General features: G+C 35.8%; 1 protein-coding gene across 1 annotated transcript in view; it reads left to right on the top strand.

Moving 5' to 3' along the window:
* Positions 1–20,559, top strand: part of CCDC73 (coiled-coil domain containing 73) — a 134,755-nt gene that overhangs the window by 26,055 nt on the left and 88,141 nt on the right. The window contains exons 2-5 of the mRNA XM_043580887.1: positions 4,654–4,725; positions 15,667–15,738; positions 17,380–17,415; positions 18,299–18,373. Of these exons, the coding sequence (XP_043436822.1) occupies positions 4,654–4,725; positions 15,667–15,738; positions 17,380–17,415; positions 18,299–18,373 (255 nt within the window). The remainder of the gene's footprint in view (positions 1–4,653; positions 4,726–15,666; positions 15,739–17,379; positions 17,416–18,298; positions 18,374–20,559) is intronic.

Below are 20,559 nucleotides of genomic sequence, written 5' to 3'. Positions count from 1 at the left end.
AGGTTCAAATACTGACTGTGATGTTTACCTGCTATGTGAATTTAGGCAAATTACTTATTCTCTTGCTAACCCAGTTTCCTCTTCTATAAAATGGTGATAATAAGAGTACTTACTTCAGAAAATTATAACTAAGATTAAGTTAATCAATATATAAAAAGTGCTTAGAACAATATCTAAATCACAGTAAGATGACAGAACCCATTTAGCCACTAAGAGAGAAGTGTATAACCAGGCCCACATGAAGAAAGCAGTATCTTGCACATTTTCAATCCAGCTGCTTTGGGAAGATACACATGTAATAGGAACCCCATCTCCAAACAAATGTATATATACTTATTTTATTTTTCAGTATGTTCTGACCATAGATAACATATTTTGCAGGAGCTTCTATTTTCTCATCACTTTGTTTATTGCACTGCATACCCTATTGGTATATATTCCCTTCCTTATTCCATGTTGGAAGAACTGGGATTGTGTCTTAGGGTCCACCTTTCACCAATGTGAGTCAGGGAGATCCTGACTGATCTTAACTACACATAAAGGTCCAGTGTATTCCCCTTGCCAATGACTGGTTTAGGAGTGGGCATGTGACCAAGTTATGGCCAATGAGATATTAGAAGATGTGTTGAAAGTTTCTGGGAAAAGTTTATTTTTTATTTTTTTTAATGTTTATTTTTAAGAGACAGAGCACTAGTGGTGTAGGAGCAAAGAGAGAGAGGGAGACACACAGAATTCAAAGCAGGCTCCAGGCTCTGAGCTGTTAGCACAGAGCCAGATGCAGGGCTTGAACTCATAAACCAGGAGATCATGCCCTGAGACGAAGTTGGATGTTTAACCAACTGAACCACCCAGGCGCCCCCGTTGTTCTTTTTTTTTTTAATTTTTCTTTTTTACATTTATTTATTTTTGAGAGAGACACAGCACAAGTGGGGGAGGGGCAGAGAGCGGAGACACAGAATCCAAAGTAGGATTCAGGCTCCGAGCTGACAGCACAGAGCCCGACGTAGGGCTCGAACCCACAAACCGTGAGATCATGACCCAAGCTGAAGACGGATGCTCAACCGACTGAGCCACCCAGGTGCCCCGCCTGTTACTCTTTTATTAAGAGATTACACTTTTTCTACTGCGGGTTAATGTCCTTTCTGTCCATAATGCTTTCAGTTAAAGCAGGCACGGGATGTAAAGCCTAAGGAAAATCACTTAGATAATGGCAAGATGAAAAGATGAGCAGAATCGTAGTCCTAAATGATATTGTTGAACCACTGAAAGTCAGTTTTAGAAGCACTCTGCATTTAAAGTCATTGTCATATGAGGTAAGCCATTGTGAGTTGGGGTTTGTTGTTGCTCCTTGCTGCTGAAAGCATTTTAAATAAATGAGACAACTTTTGTGAAAGCCTATCTTTGAATACCATAGCATGAGTAAGTGTGTTTGTGTAAAATAAAAAAATAAAAATAAGAGAGTCATAAGGAAAATATTTCATAACAAAAACATGTATTTTATATGTTAACATTCTCTTTGATTTCTCTGAAACATTTCATTGTGGAAATTGTCCAGCATAAAGCAAAACTGAAAGAATTTGACAGTGAACACTCAAACACCATTAACATAATACTTTACTTGCTTTGTCACCTATCTATCCATCAATTTATCCCTCTTTCAACTTCATTTTTTGTGATTTCAGAGTAAATTGCAGACATTGGTGTTCTTCCAAGTACTTCAGACTGCGTATCATTAAGTGGAGTTCAATATTTGTTTACAGCTTTTTCCCCCCTTAAATTTACATACAATTAAAGACACACAACTGTACTTTTGGTGAGATGCATACATCTGATAATGTAAACCCTTATGAAGATACAAAATGTTTCTATCCATTCAAGAAAGTTCCTTCATGCCCCTACTTAGGCCAGTTCTACCCTTACTTCCTCCCCAAGAGGCAACATTCTTTTGATTTTTTCCCACAGGCAATTAGGTTTTTTTCCCCCTAACATTTCATATAAATGGAATCATACAGTATGTACTCTTTTAGGTAAGGCTTCTCATTCATCCATGTTGTTGTATCTATCAGCATACAGATCCTGAACATGTTCTTTAAGTACACACCTATGTATGTCATTTTCTCTGGAGTGATTATAAGTTGTGTTTTAAATTTTGTTTTCTGTATTTTTATTGTTAGTGTATAGAAACGTGATTGATACTTTAGGTGTTGCTCTTGTATCCTGAGACCTTGTTGAATTCAGGTATCAGTTCTGGGAGATATTTTATGGATTCCTTGGTTTTCTTTGTATACAATTATGTTATTTATAAATAGAGACAATTTTACTTCTGATTGTTTCCTCCCTTCTTTCTTTTTTTTTTCTCCTTCTCTCTTTGCCTCTCTTTCCTCTTTCCCTTTCCTTGTCTGTCTATCCATCCATCCAGTCTTTTATCATTGAATATGATGTTCAGTGTAATGTTTTTATGAATATTCTTTATCAAATTGAGATAATTCTCTCTGTTCCTGAGAGTTTTTATTATGAATGAGTGTTGGGTTTCATCGGTTACCTTTTCTGTGACAATTGATGTGGTCATGTGATTTTTCTTCTGTAGGATATTGATATGGTGAAAAACATGAACTTACTATTGATATTGAATCAGCCTTGTATATTTGGAACAAATTCTACTTGGTCATGGTGTATAACATTTTATACATTGTTGGATTCTGTTTGCTAATATGTTACTGATATTTTTTCATCAAAACTTGTGAGAAGTATTGGTTTTAGTTTTCTGTTTTTGTACTGTCTTTGTCTAGTTTTGGTGTCATAGTAAACAGGCATTATAAAATGAGTTGAGGTGTGTTTCTTCCTCTTTTATTTTTCTGGAAGACTGTGTAAAAGTGGTGTTAATTCTTTATGTATTTGGTGGAATTCTCTAGTAATGAAACCATGTGGGCCTGGACATTTATTTTTTGGGGAGCTTTTTAACTAGTGGTTATAGGGCTATATAGATTGTCTATATTGAGGTTTGAAGAATTGATCCATTTCTGTAAGTTGTCAAATTTATGAGCATAAGCTTGTTTGTAGCATTTCCTTATTAACTTTTTAACGTTGCAGTATCTTTGTACGCGGTTTCTTTTAGCTCTTAGAGCGTATTTAAATTTTTGACGTAAAGTCTTTGTCTTGCTCAGAGACCGTTCTTTTTAACTTTTTATTTGCTTGTATAGGGATCACACTTTCCTGTTTCTTTGCATCCGTTGCATTTTTTGTTGAGAACTGGACATAGACATTTTGAATATGTGGCAGCTCTGAAAATCAGATATTTTCCCCTCCCTACGGTTGCTGCTTATTGTTGGTTTAGTGACTTTTCTGAAATAATTTTGTAAAGTCTGCTGTTTCTGTCATGTGTGGCCATTGAGGCCATTGTGCTCCTAACTTAATGATCAGCTAGTGCTTTGTTTGGTGGAGATTTCCTTAAATACCCGAAACCAAAAGTAAAAAACTCCCAGTTTTTACAGAAGTGCTTTCACTCTGTGTTGGGGCGTATCTTCAACACTACAGGCACTTTTTCTCTTGTGATACCTTGTGTTTATGGGGTAGGCTAATTCATGAGTATTACTACGTGATTTTAAACAAAATCAGAGAATTTTTCTAAATAACTACTTCCTGCTTGGCTTTGGGTCTTCCTTTTGTGCTGCTTCCCAGAGAGAATCTGTCTTTGCAGCCCTCCCAGCTGATCTCCCTGTTCTTTTTATTTGATGCTTATTCTTCAGATGGTGGCTGCAGGTGGGGGAGTAGGGGAATTCTCTGATTTTATTAAGCTTCAGTTCTTAGGTTCTGCGTCTTAGGGTGAGGTCTTCACAGGGGTTCTGATCCCTCCTTTGTTTTTAATGCTGGACCTCCCACGTATTCCTGCTCCTACCCCAATGATAGAGCTGTTTTCTTATTTTCCTAGCCTATTTCCAGCTACAATGGTTTTCCACAGGTGCTCTCCTACTGTAGTTTTTATTGTCCCTCCTTCTGTAAATTAGGCTTTTTTTCCTTATGGGAGATGAGGAAGACAGGGCTGTCTAGGTGGAGTTTTCAATGGTGGCTCTTACTCCCCTTTACCAGCTGCAGAGGGTTTCCACTAGTGTTCTTAGATATAGTTATTGTCTTTCCCTTGCAAATTAAGATTCTTGCTCTGTAGGGGAAATAGGGAAGATGGGTTGTGACTGCTCTTCTCTTCCCCAGCTTGTACCACAGGGCAGAGCTTCTCAGGTTGTTGGATTCTTCCCATCCTTCCTTGTAAGCACCTGGTGGGCTTCCTGGAACAAAAACCTGATAAAAGATATAACACCTCCTTATTTCTGGGGTCCCTGGGAATTCACATTCTTAAACTAGTACACATTTTGCCTTTAGCAATTTATGAAGAGCTTGTAGCTGAATTTTCTTACATCCCAGGTAAGTAAATGCTTTAGTTCTGTTCTTCCTGCAGGAGAGAGTTATCCAGAGCTTGGATTAATTGAATGATCTGGAGCCTCAGTTCTCTGATAGGCTTGTCTATTTAATTTGCAGTTTGTCCAGACGTGGGAGGATATTTTAAGTGTGGGATGATGCTCTTTTTTTATCTCTCTAGAAAGAGCTGAAATGAAAAGTTTTAAAGTCCTAATTTTCCTAGCATTTTTCTTTTTGATTTAGGAAACAGAAACTCAGTATGAAGAGCAGATTGGTAAAATTATTGTGGAGACACAAGAACTTAAATGGCAAAAGGTAAGTATTTTTAATTTTTATTTCAGATTAGTGTTTTTAACATCTATTTAAAAACATATTCTAATCCTTAATAGCAAAATTAATTTTTAAATTTCCTAAACATATTTGGGGGACTGTGCATCATTTTAAACAAAGTCTCAAGAGGGGTGCCTGGGTGGCTCAGTCAGTTAAGCATTCGACTCTTGATTTTGGCTCAGGTCATGATCTCACAGTTTGTGGGATTGAGCCCCATGTTGGGCTCTGTGCTGCCAGCTTGGGATTTTCTCTCTCTCCCTCCCTCTCAAAATTAAAAAAAAAAAAAAGTCTCAAGAGAATTCTCATTAAAATTGTTTTAATAATATTTGAGCCTCCAGAACACTGAGAATGAAAGTTATTTTCAGGCTTTCTGATGATATTGCTAAAATCTACTATGATCTATTTAATACCCGAGAAACACATGTGTTATAGAGGAGTCAAAATGTTTTTTAAGAAAACCTCAGAGGGGCGCCTGGGTGGCGCAGTCGGTTAAGCGTCCGACTTCAGCCAGGTCACGATCTCGTGGTCCGGGAGTTCGAGCCCCGCGTCAGGTTCTGGGCTGATGGCTCAGAGCCTGGAGCCTGTTTCCGATTCTGTGTCTCCCTCTCTCTCTGCCCCTCCCCCGTTCATGCTCTGTCTCTCTCTGTCCCAAAAATAAATAAACGTTGAAAAAAAAAAAAAGAAAACCTCAGAATAGTACTTTATTTTTACAGGCTGTCGTTACATGCTGTAACTAAATATTAAAAAACAGTATCAAATCTAATTCTCTTTTAGCTGATCTATATAGAAGCAGTTTTGATAGTGCTTCTCATGTGTTTCCACCAAAGTAATCTTAATAGCTAAAAATTGAAATCTTAATTTTGATGGCCCCCTCTTTTCACTGTTTGGCAATATTGAGACAGGAATTTAGAGGTAGCATATCAGAATCAGAATTCAAGTGACAGAGGATAGCTCAAATTGGAAATGATAGGAATTTGAAACCAGAGAGACCCACAGGTGTGTAGAATTTGGGAGTAAAACTAGAGTTGGATTTTATGAGGCACAGGTCTGAAACCTGTCTGTGGAGAGAAAAAAACAGATAAACATCAAATACAAACAAACTCCATGCTGATTTCAAAATGTAAAGTCATATCTTGCTTTTGGGTAGAGAGAGTCAACAATATAAAGTTATCCAAGTCCTTAAGTTAGTAGGTTTAATACAATCTAATTTAAACATGCAAGAGTGTATTTGTGGTAGTTAAGTTGATTCTAAGGTTTATGTGGGAATAAACATATAGGAGTGTCTGGGAAGTTTTTAAAAGAGAACAGGATGAAGTAGCTACGCTAGATTCTTAAATATATTATTATAAACTATAATAATAATTAAAGGAGCTTGGTGCTACTTTAATTGTCTACATGGATAGATATTACTTGGCTACTTTAATTGTGTACTTGGATAGGTATTCCTTGGAACATAATAGAATCTCAGAATAGATCCAGATCATAAGATAAATTAGTGACTGGTAAAGGTGGCATTGCAAATTAGTGAGGGGAAAATAGATAATTCAAGAAATGGTATTAGAACTGCTTTTTTCTGAAGAAAAATAAAGCCAAATTCCTACCTTACTTTACAAAGTTGTAGAAAATAGGAACTTTCATATATATATTCTTGTTGGCAGTATAAATTAGAAATGCCTGAGTGGTTCAGTCAGTTCAGCATCCAAGTTGGTTTCGGTAGATCATCATGGTCTCACAGTTAGTTGGTTTGAGCCCCTGCTGTGAGCATGGGGGGGTGAGGGGAGGGCTGGGGGGGCTGCCTGGGAACTTCTCTTACCTTCTCTCTCTCTTCCAACCCCACTTGTGCTCTCTCTCTCTCAAAAATAATAAAAAAAGAAGTTCCTTGTTGTATTCCTAATAAAATAAAACTATTTTTATTAGAACTCATTGCAGTGAGAACATTACCTTGACAGTCTTAGTATGTCTCAAAAGGGGTAAGTCAGAATTGGGATATATAACAGGTTATTGGGGTGTAGGCTCAAGTGGCTTCAGGAAGATCTTTTTCTCCCAATATTTTTTATTGTGGTAAAATACACATAAAATTTGCCATCTTAACCATTTGGGGGTATACAGTTTAGTGGTATTAAATATATTTTTAATGTCCTGCCATCATCACCATTCATCTACAGATGACTCTTTTTACTTTGTAAAACTGAAACTCTATACTCATTCATTAAACTCCCCATCCTTCACTTCTCCCCAGTTCCTGGCAAACACCATTATACTCTATATGATTTTGACTATTCTAAGTTTCTTAAATAAGTGAAATCATACAATATTTATCTTTTTGTGACTGGCTTATTTCACTTAGCATTAATGTCCTGAAGGTTCATCCATGTTGTAGTATATGCCAGAATTTTCTTCCTTTTTTTTTTTTAAATTTATTTATTTTGGGAGAGAGAGGGAGCACAAGCACACAGGAGGGGAAGAGAGAGTGAGAAAGAGAGAGAGAGAAAATGAGAATGAAAATGAGAATGAGAATGAATCCCAAGCAAGCTCAGCACTGACAGTATGGCGCTCAAACCCAAGAACTGTGAGATTATGACCTGAGCCAAACCTAAGAGTCAGATGCTTAGCCAGCTGAGCCACCCAGGTGCCCCAGAATTTTCTTCCTTCTTAAGGTGGAGATAATATTCCATTGTATGTATATGCCACATTTTGCCTATCCATTCTTCCATAGATGAACACTTGGTTTGTTTTCATGTTTTAGCTTTTGTGAATAATGCTGTTATGAACATGGATACAGAAATATTTGTTTGAGTCCCTACTTTAATTTTTTTTGGGTATATACTATGAAGTAGAATTGTTGGATCATATGGCAATAATATTTCTAGTTTTTTCAGGACCATCCATAATGTTTTCCACAGCAGCTGTACCATTTTAAATTCTCACAATTATGCCCAACGGTTCTAATTCCTCCCATTCTTGCCAGCACTTGTTGTTTCCTGTGTTTTGGTAATAGCCATCCTGATGGGTATGAGGTAGTATATTATTATGGTTTTGCTTTGCATTTCCTTAATAATTAGTGATGTTGAGCATATTTTCATGTGCTTTTGGCCATTCACATATTTTCTTTGAAGAAAGTCTATTCTTGTCTTTTGCCCATTTTGAATAGGGTTTGTTTTTTGTTGTTACATTCTAGGAGTTCTCTATATATTTTGAATATTAATATCTTATCAGAAGTATGATTTGCACATCCTTTCTTCCATGGGTTGCCTTTTTACTTTGTTAATAGTATCTTTTGATGCACAAGATTTTAAATTTTTCATGGAGTCCAATTTGTCTTTTTTGTGTGTGTTGCTTGTGCCTTTGGTATCATGTCCAAAAGATTTTGCCCTATGTTTTTTTCTAAGAGTTTTATGGTTTTAGGTCTTACATTTAAGTCTTTGATACATTTTGAGTTAATTTTTATGTGCAGTGTTAGGTAAGGGTCCAACTCCATTCTTTCACATGTGTATATCCAGTTTTCCCAGCCCCATTGTCCTTTCCAAGACTGAATAGTCATTTAACCATGTACATAAGGATTTATCTGTGGGCTCTTTATTCTCTTCTGTTGGTGGATGTGTCTGTCATTATGCCAGTACCACACTGTTTTGATTACTTGAGAATCCTAGAAAGTTTTAAAATCAGGAAGTTTGAGTCCCCCAGCTTTATTCTTTTCTGAGATTGACTATTTGGGGTCCCTTGAGATTTCATATGAATTTTAGGATGGATTTTTCCATTTCTGCAAACAATGTCATTTGGACTTTGGAAGGGGTTGCACTGAATCTGTAGATAACTTTGGGTAGTATTGACATCTTCACAGTACGAAGTTTTCTAATCCATGAGCATAGGATTTGTTTCCATATATTTGTGTCTTCTTTAGTTTCTTTCAGCAGTGTTTTGTAGCTTTCATTTTATAGATCTTTTATCTCTTTGGTTAATTCCTAAGGGTTTTTGTTTGTTTGTTTTTTGGTGCTATTGTAAATGGAATTATTTTCTTAATTTTGTTTTCAGCTCACTTATTGTTAGTATATAGAAATATAACTGATTTCTGTGTAACTTTGTCTCTTGGTAGGTTTTGCTAGTTTGCTAAACCCATTTATTCTAGCATTTCTTTTTGTGGAATCTTTAGGGTTTTCTATGTTTAAGATCATATCATCAGCAAACAGATAATTTTAATTTTTCCTTTCCAATTTGGATGTCTTTTATTTCTTTTTCTTGCCTCATTGCTTTGGCTAGGACTTACAGTACTGTGTTGAACATAGTTGTGAAAGCAGGCATCCTTGCCTTGTTCCTGATCTTAAAGGAAAAGCTCTCAGTCTTTCACCATTGAGTATGATGTTTGCTATGGGTTTTTCATATATAGCTTATGTTGAGGTCATTACCTTCTGTTCGTAGTTTGTTGACTGTTTTTTTCATGAAAGGGTGTTCAGTTTTGTGATGGTCATGTGCTACCCCCTTCATTCTGTTAATGTGGTGTGTATTACATTGATTGATTTTCATATGTTGAACCATCCTTGTATCCCATGGATAAGTCACTTGGTCATGGTGTATGATCCTTTTAATATGCTGCTGAATTTGTTTTGCTAGTGTTTTGTTGAGAATTTTTGCATCAGTGTTCATCAGGGATATTGGTCTGTAGTATTCTTGATGTGTCTTCATCTGGCTTTGGTATCAAGGTAAGACTAGTCTCAAAGCATGAGTTAGGAAGTGTTCCCTCCTATTCAAATTTTGGAAAAGTTAGAGAATTCCTGTTAGTTCTTTTAAAATGTTTGATAGAATTCACTGTGAAGCTATTAAGTACAGAACTTTTATTTCTTGGGATATTTTTGATGACTGAGTCACTCTCCATACTAGTTAAAGGCCTATACAGATTTTTTCTTTGTTATTTGGTGTTGGTAGGTTTTGCATTTCTATGGATTGTCCGTATTATCTAGGTTATCCACTTTCTTGGTGTACAGTTCACAGCACTCTCATATACCTGCCTAGTTCTCCAGAATCAATAATGATGTCCCCACTTTCATTTCTGATTTTAGTAATTTGAGTCTTTTCTTGGTCCATCTAGCTAAAGGCTTGTCAGTTTGATCTTTTCAAAGAACCAATTTTGGTTTTACTGCTTTTCTCTATTTCTCTATTCTTTTTTCTATTTATCTCTGCTCTGATGTTTATTCTTTTCTTCCTTCCACTACCTTTGAGTTTAATTTGTTCTTTCTGTGTAGTTCCTTAAGGTATAAAGTTAGTTGGGGCGCCTGGGTGGCGCAGTCGGTTAAGCGTCCGACTTCAGCCAGGTCACAATCTCATGGTCCGTGAGTTCGAGCCCCGCGTCAGGCTCTGGGCTGATGGCTCGGAGCCTGGAGCCTGTTTCCGATTCTGTGTCTCCCTCTCTCTCTGCCCCTCCCCCGTTCATGCTCTGTCTCTCTCTGTCCCAAAAAAATAAATAAAAAACGTTGAAAAAAAATTTTTAAAAAAATAAAGTTAGATTGTTGATTTGAGATCTTTCCTTTTTTTTTAAATGTAAACATTTATAGCTATAAATTTCCCTGTAAGCACTGATTTTGCTGTATCCCATAACTTTTGGTATGTTGCATTTTTGTTTTCATTCATCTGTAAATATTTTCTAATTTCCTTTGTGATCTTTTCTTTAATCCATTGGTTAAGAATTTGTTGTTTAACTTCCACAAATTTACAGATTTTTCCAAGTTTCCTTCTTCTATTGATTTCTTCATCCCATTGTGGTCAGAGAAGACACTTTGCATGATATATATCTTTTCAAATGTATTGAGACTTAATTTGTGGCCTAACATATGATCAATCCTGGAAAATGTCCCATGTGCCCTTGAGAAGAATATGTATTCTGTTGTTTTGGGGTAGGGTGTTTTTTATATCTGTTAGCTCTAGTTGGATTACTCTGTTGTTTAAGTCCTCTATTCCTTTACTTCTGTCTGGTTGTCCTATCCATTATTGAGAATGTGTTATTGACATTTCCAACTATTATTGTAGAATTGTCTGTTTCTCCCTTCAATTCTGTCCATTTTTGCCTATTTTTATAGGTTTGTCATTAGGTGTGTGTTTATAATTGTTATATCTTCTTGTTGTATTGAAGCTTTTATGAATATATAATATCCTTTGTCTTTTGTCACCTTTTGAAATTTTTTTAATGTTTTTTTTTTTGTTTTTGTTTTTTGTGTTTTTTTTGAGAGAGAGAACGTGTGTGTGTGCATGGAGGAGGGGCAGAGAAAGAGGGGGACAGAGAATCCAAAGAGGGCTCTGTGCTGACAACAGTGAGCCGTATGTGGGGCTCTAACTCATGAACCATGAGATCATGACCTGGGCTGAAGTCAGAGGATAACCCACTGAGCCACCCAGGCACCCCACCCTTTTTTGAAGTCTATTTTCCATTGTGTCTTTTTGTTCTGTTGTTTGGTTATTTGCTTGGAATATCTTTTTGCATACTTTTACTTGTAACCTGTTTGTGTCTTTGGATATAAAGTGAATCTCATAGTTGAGTTATGTTGTTTATTCATTCTGCCAATATTTGGTTTTTGATTGGAGAATTTAATCTATGTACATTTAAGTAATTCCTGATAAGGAGTGACTGCTTTCTTTCGTTTTGGTATTTGTTTTTTAATTGCCTTACAGCTTTTTTGTCCCTCATTTCTTGCATTACTGTTACCTTTTGTGTTTAGTTATTTGTTGTAGTAAAACATTTAAATTTAATTCTCATTTCCTTTTGTGTATATTCTGTCGCTGTTTCCTTTTTGATTACCATGGGAATTATAGTTAGCATCTATCATCAACATTCTAATTTGAATTTATATCAGCTTAACTTCAACAACATAAAAGAACTCTGCTTCTTTACAGCTCTATCCAGTTGTTGATACTACATCTTTATATATTGTGTGCCTCATAGCATAAATTAAAAACAATTTTTTTTTCACACTAACAGAGACTTGTCTTTTTTGCCCTTATTTTAGGGGCTGACACTGGGCAGGCAGCAGGAAGAGGGCAGGGCTAGGACGGGGCCTGAGCAAGGACTCAGACCCCAGACTGCCCTGGGCACTACAGACAGGGCAGCTGCTGCGGGACAACTGTACCAGAGGCAGGGGCACCCGGCTGGCTCTGTGCTTGCACAGCAGCCCTTGGTCAAGATGCTGGCTGCATGGTTACCATTGGCCTGCAGGAGGTGCAGCAGCTGGCCCTGAAGGTCCAGGGGCCTGACTGCCTCTTGCCCAGCGGTGTGGTTGCCCGCGCAGTGCAGCAGCTCCTGGAGGTGACAGCTGGGTAGGGGCTGCGTGGCCGCATTGGATGACAGCAGCATGAGCTGAAGCAAAAACAGCAGCAGTGTCACCATAAATTAATAATCTTAAAAATGCATTCGTCACTTAAATTATGTAGAAAGCAAAGTGTGGACTTGCAAACCAAAGTTATAATAAAACTAGCTTTTTAAATTGCCCGTGTATTTACCTTTACTGAGATCTTTATTTCTTCTTATGCCTTTGACTTACTGTCTCCTGTCCATTCTTTCCCATTCCTAAGGGAGAGGTTCCATTATTGAGGACTTAAATTATATAGAGAGATGTCAGTTTCAGAAATGTTTGGAACCCAGTATCTATAGCGGCTAATGAAATCCAGAAAACTTAATTGTCTGTTAGTAATCACCCTCTTATTTATCAGGAATGATAGATTTATCCCCACTGGATAAATCATACCCTAAATAATGTATTTTATTCTGACAAAATTCTAAACTTTCTTTGGAATTTGCATGTCCTTTTTGAGCTAAAGCAGTAAGTAGTTAAATGGAGTTAGTTTTAGAGCTCTTCTCATCTTTAGAATAATGAAAACTTGCACATATATTGTATAAGAGTAGAGTTACAGAGAAATTTAAGTTCCTTAAGCTTCTTCAGTAAACCCTGAGGCATAGCTATCTAGATAAATTGTTGACTTTCCCAAGACAAAATAGTTACACCATCTTGATCTAAAGGGACACTATAGAAAGCAGAATGTGTATTTATAGTGGTAAAGTATGTAAAGTCGGGTAGCACTGAAGATAAAATAGTATTTGGGCTTAGTACTGCAAAGAATTGGGGCCACAGTTATTTTATTTATTTGTCTTGAACAGATCTTTATCTTCACCCATTGAGTTTCTTGACTGGAAAACAACAATGTTCAAAGACTGGCATAAAGTGTGATCCATCCGTTCTCTATTAGGTTTTGGACTATTCATTTTAATTCTTAACTTCTGGTTTTAGAGATATTATGTAAAGTTAGGTGGAGGTTTGCTGCTAATATCAGTAAGACATTTTGCCCACAAAGAATGCCACTTCATAGAGATCTTAATTTGGTTTGATCATGTCAAAGGTACCAGTAGTCAATATTCAAATATAGCTGTAATCTGATTACAAGTAGAAAAATCCTCGGGGCACCTGGGTGGCGCAGTCGGTTAAGCGTCCGACTTCAGCCAGGTCACGATCTCGCGGTCCGTGAGTTCGAGCCCCGCGTCAGGCTCTGGGCTGATGGCTCAGAGCCTGGAGCCTGTTTCCGATTCTGTGTCTCCCTCTCTCTCTGTCCCTCCCCCGTTCATGCTCTGTCTCTCTCTGTCCCAAAAATAAATAAATGTTGAAAAAAAAAAAAAAAAGAAAAATCCTCAGAGATCTAAAAAAAAAAAAAAAATCAGGCAAGAATTTAATTTTGCAATTCTAGTTTACATACTAGATTCCTTTCTCCAATGCTAATGGGTGTGGTGACATAAAGGAGAAAATAATATGTCTCACTTGAGAATCCAAGGATAACAGTTGTAGGCTAAAACAGTAGGGAATATCTCTGGATTATTAGACATATTCACTATCTGAGTAGTTCATTGACTCTGAGGAAGAGATTATGTGATGATGGCAGGATTAATGGTATGAGTAAAATGTTTGCAAGGTTTCTTTTAATATTTAGAGAAATTTCTCTTTGCAAGTTTGAGGATAAAATGGGAAGTTGGATACATGATTTTCCCTCAGAGCAGTATCATTGATTTGTCCACTTGATTTTTTTCCCCCTTCATTTTCTTAGCTAGTTCAGGAGAGTTTTTTCCCCAGTGGCCTTTCCGATTATAGTAAATATCTACAAGTGTCTTTACCAAAAGGCTCACTCCTTCAGTGCTTGATGACTGAAGTGGGAACATTAAGGTGTTTTATCTGTAAGACTTCCAGTTCATTTTGCTTTTGTTGTAAGGCTTTTTGAACAGCTGGATTTGGAGATCTAGTGATGGGGCTATTTCCCATTCTAGTTGGTTGTGCATTAAATCTCCTATTTCCAGATTTAAGGCTGTTCACAAAAAAGTGAGGATAAAGCTAGAGGTCACATGTACTTCAGAATGTACTCCTCAATGAACTGTCCCTGAGGTCTTCAATAAATTCTTTCCTTGCTTACGGGAGTGCTTTAGAGTGTAAATTATTTTCACAGAAAACTGGCCAACAGCCTCTGAAAGATTTTGTCCAACAACTACAGCTTGTCTAAACCTGTCTGGTTTCCTATGTGGTTTGTGATTTCCTAAGCCATTCTTGGGATCTTCTCACTTTGCTTTTTCCATTCAATTTATTTTTTCATTTGAGAATATGAATCATTGGTACACATCTGGGAACTGGCAGTATTATTTTTAAAATTTAGCCTATAAAATTAAAATATTTTTTTAATTTTAATTTTTTTTTTTTTTTTTTTTTTTTTTTTTTTTTTTTTAGTAATCTCTATACCCAGTGTGGGGCCCAAACTCACGACCCCAAGGCTGAAGAGCTACTCAGATAGTGAATATCTCTAATAATCCAGGGATACTCCCTACTGTTTTAGCCTCCAACTCTTACCCTTGGATTCTCAAGTGAGACATATTATTTTCTCCTGTAGGTCACCACTCCCATTAGCATTGGAGAAAGGAATCTAGTATGTAAACAGAAGTCACATGTTCTTCTGACTAAGCTGGCCAGGTGCCCCAATAATTAAAATATTTTAAAGTAATTGCTAACTTTAGAAAAAATAAAAAGCTGCGTTAGATAGAAATGTAATTCTGGTATATTATATGGCTGAGCACTGAATAAAAATTGCACAGTCATGATAGTATAATTATTGAAAAGTGAAGTCACAATTTTTAGTAACTGTTGGAAGAATAGAGGGAGCAGATGTTAGGTAATGGTTGTACAAGAAAGCTAAACTCCCACCTATCATAATAGGAAGTCAGTAGATAAAATTTTTAAGTAGATAAATCAACATCTATTTAGAAACACGGAGTCAAATAACAGTAACATTTGAAGTGGTTCCCACTTTTAGATCTAATGGCTTTAAATTATGAGAATTATTCAATAACATAGAAAAAGAAACTTTGAAGTCATCTTGAATCTAAAGGACAGAACACAACTTCTATCAAAAAAGGAGGGAGAGAAGGAAAAAAAAGAAATGGAATCATATATGTGTATTTTAAAAAAAATGCCCTGTAGGAGTTTTGATTTTATAAAAAATTATTTTGGTGAATTTAAAGAATTATGTCGTCATGTGAACATTTGTGCCTAGAAAATAAAATGGGTTTCTTTGAGAACTCTAAAGGATTATAGGCTAATTGTATACTATTAATTTTAATAACTTTTGATGAAAGGTATTTTCTTGAAGAAAGCTTTGGAGTCAACCATGTTTAGAGTTGTTTAAACAATTTTAAATCAATGCGTTTTATCATGAAAAGCAACTGGAAGCAAAATTATTGTATGCTGATTCCATGACAGGTAAAAAATCATAGACTTGGATTAAAGTTGCATTTCAAGAGCATACAATAATACATACAATAAATATGTTTAACTTTTATTTAAATTGTGAACTCAATTAAAAGTTAAAACTTTCAGTTGCTCAAATTTATGTTTTAACTTTTCATAATTTTTAAAATAGGAAACTCTTCAGAATGAAAAGGAAACATTAGCAAAGCAACACAAAGAAGCAATGGCAGCTTTTAAAAAGCAGGTAAAGGATAGACAAACACCAGTTTCAAATATTTCATCTCCTGTGCTCCCATATGAATATTATGCTAAGTTGTTCTGCATACTCACTGAAGACAAAAGAGTACTAATGGAAGCAGGAAATAAAGTCATTTTGAATCACAACCGACAATAAAGAGTAATGTAGTTAGAAAGAGCTAGTTAAGGAAACAAATTAGAAAACTGTTTTCTTTGGAGATATGTTTTCATCTGTCCTAAGTAAATTAGGTTAGTTTTTGTGTGCTCTTCTTCTTTCTCTCCATTCTTCCCTTTCTCTTTGGTTAGAGTATCCTAGGATCTTACCTTTTTTGCTTTCTTCCTGTATCCAGGCCAGAAATAGAATGAGATGCACGTAGAGCGATGTGAAAGATGAGCAGATGTGACTATTATGCACCGAAATCTCCATAAATACTATCAGCATCTAAGAAAGAGCAGAGAAAAACATATACATACATATATACATACATATGTATGTATGTATGTACGTATGTAAAAGATTTTTAAAAAATGAATAGCAACTCCTTCAGTTGTTTTGAGTTTTATAGCTCTACTACTTCAAATGTGCTCATGGAAAATATTCTCAGGAAGTGTTTTTCCTTATAGCCATTCTAGCATCACAATTTTCCCCCTTTTTCCTTCCCTCTCTTTTGTCTTTATTTAAGTGTGTGTGTGTTTAGAAAGAGAAATGCATAAAAAGAAATACATCCTGTATAAAGTAAGTCACTAGTTGACCAAAGCTATTTGTAATTCACACTGTAGTGTGGTTTTGTTTAAGCAGACGATAAACTTTCTTCCTTTTAGTCTGAGATGGCCTCACCAAAGTTATGGAAGTTCTTTTGAAGACTAGCCAAATATACCACATAGTATTCTCTAGGAGAAGGCAAGTTTGTGTCTCTCTTACTTATCACAGGGGACTTTGGACAAGATAAGAATATCCAGATATCTGAATGGTAGTTTAAAAGTGCTCTTGAGCTCTTTTTCTCCTATGTTTTTGTTTGTTTTTTCTCCTCTTCTCCCCTACCTACTACTCTCCATTTCTTGATTCTTGAATGAGCACTGTAAGGGATATGGAAAATGAGATGGAGAAATTCCAAGGAAAATTGTATTTCTTGACAGTCTTGCCTGGTATCCTTGTGTGCTTGGGATATTTAATTAGTTTTCTTTGTCATGTTGACTTTGGTTCCTCTGTTTTAGAATATCCCTATTTATTTATTAGACTGCTACATGCATCTTTTAAAAAATTTCAGAAAATATGTCAATGCCAATTCAAATGATAGTCATTTCATAAAAGTGTGCCTTCAGAAAATGTTGCATGTCATTATTTATGAGTAGATGGCAAAATATTGAAACATCAAAGAAAAAAAACTTCTGGAAGGAAAAACTAAATTTTCAAGGGTGATTGGTGTCTCTAATCAATTTGATTAAATTGTTCATTTCTTTTGGTGACTGGCTTTTTGCCCCCTTTTATATATTTCATTATTTTCTCATGTGTGAAAGTAGCACATTCACATTGTATTAAGTTCAAACAATATAGATGTGTAAAATATTTTTGTAGTCTCACTGACCAGTGTAAATCACTGTTAACTGTTTACTTACCTGTATTTTAATTTTTAAAATTGTTTATCAGTTGAAAGTGAAGATGTGTGCCTTGGAAGAAGAAAAGGTACTTATTAATTTTTTAATAATTTAAACCATAGTTAAATGCATTCATTATTAGTTGTGCACCATAATGAAAAACATTAATAATAGACAAATGGAGAATGTTAATTGTTTGAAATCTTAGAAACAGAAACCCCAAGGAACTCATGTTACCTGTTAGTTTACAGTTGATAATACTGAAACCTAGCAAGATTAAAGAACTTGCTGAAGCTCCCATTTTAAAGTGGCAAAGTTGAGACTAGAACCCATATCTCTTCAGCCTCCAAATTAATGCTCTTTATACTCTATTGCAGTGTTTCTGTTAACCATATTTTTAGTGCTTTATCAATGTAATTACCTATTTAAAAAAAATTAAAATGATTTTCATCTGGATGCAGACCAGATGCAACTGGAAAAGAAGATACAACCCTGAGCAATCCTAGAAATTCACCTGGCATTAAATATTTTCCCTACTTAATAGTTAATATATGTTTTTATTATATCAATGAACATACTATTTATAAACACCTTTTAAAAAATTCTCCTATATCTTTATAAGACAAATATACTTGTATGTATCTTATTAATTAGGATATATTTATTCTAGCTATATGAATTAAATAATTATATAGTGTCCATAAATTCTCAGGAATGTTCTACTGATAAAATGATTTGTTACGACTTTTCATTTCATGATATTTGTCATCTTGTAAAGGCCTTATGGTAATTTCATGATATTTTGAAGTCATTAGAAATGTAAGTTTTGGTGCAGATCCAGGTTTAAAGCCTGCGAGGTGTTAGTTTTAAAGTAGAGGTTTTGGTTCTTGAGCTTTTGTATTTTCCCCATTAATAATATTTCATTTACACTGGAAAATACTGAAATATAGGTTTTTTTTTTTTACTTAAAGGGAAAATATCAACTTGCTACAGAAATAAAAGAGAAAGAAATAGAAGGATTGAAAGAAACATTAAAAGCATTACAGGTAAAGTAACTGAGCATTGCTTTAAAAAATAGTTTGGTATTTTAGCATTGTATTAGTAAAATGTCCACTAAACATGTAAATTAGCAAAACAAAGCTGGTAAAAGTTCGTATACAATGGTAATTTTTTCCTGAAAGCCTTGAATTTCAAATTAGGATTTTTCCTCATCTTTTATTTTATAAAGAAATATTAGGGGCACCTGGGTGGCTCATGGGTTGAGTGTCTAACTCTTGATTTCTGCTCAGGTCATGATCCCGGCCGGGGCTGTGGGATTGAGCCCATGTCAGGCTCCATGCAAAGTGTGGAGCCTGCTTAAGATCTCGATCTCTCTCTCTCTCTTTCTCTCTCTTTCTCTCTCTCCCCCCATCCCCAGTTGTGTTTGCTCTCTCTCAAATAAAAATGTAAAAAATGAAAAAGAAACATTAAAATAACTTCATTATTTCTTACTATAATATAATTAAATAGACGTGTGTTATTTTTAACACTCTGTAGATGAAAAAACCAAGTCAGGCCTATATATTAAAACTGATTACCTGTGGTCCTTAAAAGTTAAAATAAAATAGCATTAAGCAAGTCATCATTACTTTCTCAGTACTGTGCTTATTTTCTGCCAATACCGAGATGACAAAAACATCACGTTTGCCTTTAGGTTGTTCACAGCCTCATACAGAATATAGATGATATCAACTGATGATAATCAACTCATCAATTATCAACTAATAATGATTCATTAAATATACTTATTGAAGGTGTACAGGGTGCCAAGCAGTGTTCTAAGCCCTGGAGATATAACAATGATAAAAAGGGACAAAAATTTTGCTTTTATGGAGTTTCCATTCTAGGGGGGAAAGATAAGCAATAAAATGAGCGACAAGGAAAAACGAAGATTGTTGGGGGAGAAAATACCTGGTTTTGAAGTATCACCCTATAGGGCACTTGTACCCCAGTGTTTATAGCAGCACTCTCAACAATAGCCAAATTATGGAAAGAGCCTAAATGTCCATCAACTGATGAATGGATAAAGAAATTGTGGTTTATATACACAATGGAGTACTACGTGGCAATGAGAAAGAATGAAATATGGCCCTTTGTAGCAACGTGGATGGAACTGGAGAGTGTGATGCTAAGTGAAATAAGCCATACAGAGAAAGACAGATACTATATGGTTTCACTCTTATGTGGATCCTGAGAAACTTAACAGAAACCCATGGGGGAGGGGAAGGAAAAAAAAAAGAGGTTAGAGTGGAAGAGAGCCAAAGCATAAGAGACTCTTAAAAACTGAGAACAAACTGAGGGTTGATGGGGGGTGGGAGGGAGGGGAGGGTGGGTGATGGGTATTGAGGAGGGCACCTTTTGGGATGAGCACTGGGTGTTGTATGGAAACCAGTTTGACAATAAACTTCATATATTGAAAAAAAAAAGTATCACCTTATAGATAACATTAATTACAAAGAGTAAAATATGTTTTTATGATGGAAGGATCCTGATGGTCACTACCTTAATCAGGTAATTCACACCATAGTGTGGATTTGTTTAAACATATGATACACTTTCTTTCTTTAGTTGATTAAGGTAGGACAAAGTTTCCCTTTTCTTCACATTCTCACAAACCTTGTTATCTCTTGTCTTTCTGATCATGCCATTCTAATAGGTGTAAGGTGATACCTCATTGGGTTTGACCTTGTATTTCCCTGATGAGTAGTGATGTTGAGTAACTTTTCATATATGTGTTGGCCATTTGTATGTAGTCTTCCTAGAAAAATCTTTCATGTCCTTAGCCTGTCTTTTTTTTTTTTTTTTTTAATTTTTTTTTTCCAACGTTTATTTATTTTTGGGACAGAGAGAGACAGAGCATGAACGGGGGAGGGGCAGAGAGAGAGGGAGACACAGAATCGGAAACAGGCTCCAGGCTCTGAGCCATCAACCCAGAGCCCGACACGGGGACCGCGAGATCGTGACCTGGCTGAAGTCGGACGCTCAACCGACTGCGCCACCCAGGCGCCCCGAGCCTGTCTTTTAAATTGGTTTTGTTTTGTTGCTGGGGAGTGTACAAGCTCCTGATACATTGTGGATGTTAACCCCAGTCAGATACATGGTTTGCAAATGTTTCTCCCATTCTGTAGGTTGAGTTTTCAGTCTGTTGATTATTTCCTTTGATTGCAGAAGCTTTTTAGTTTCATGTAATTCC

The sequence above is a fragment of the Prionailurus bengalensis genome, chromosome D1, assembly GCF_016509475.1.
Source record: "Prionailurus bengalensis isolate Pbe53 chromosome D1, Fcat_Pben_1.1_paternal_pri, whole genome shotgun sequence".
Lineage (NCBI taxonomy): Eukaryota > Metazoa > Chordata > Mammalia > Carnivora > Felidae > Prionailurus > Prionailurus bengalensis.
The sequence above is the reverse complement of the archived record's forward strand: the minus strand, read 5'-3'. Positions and strand labels throughout refer to the sequence as shown.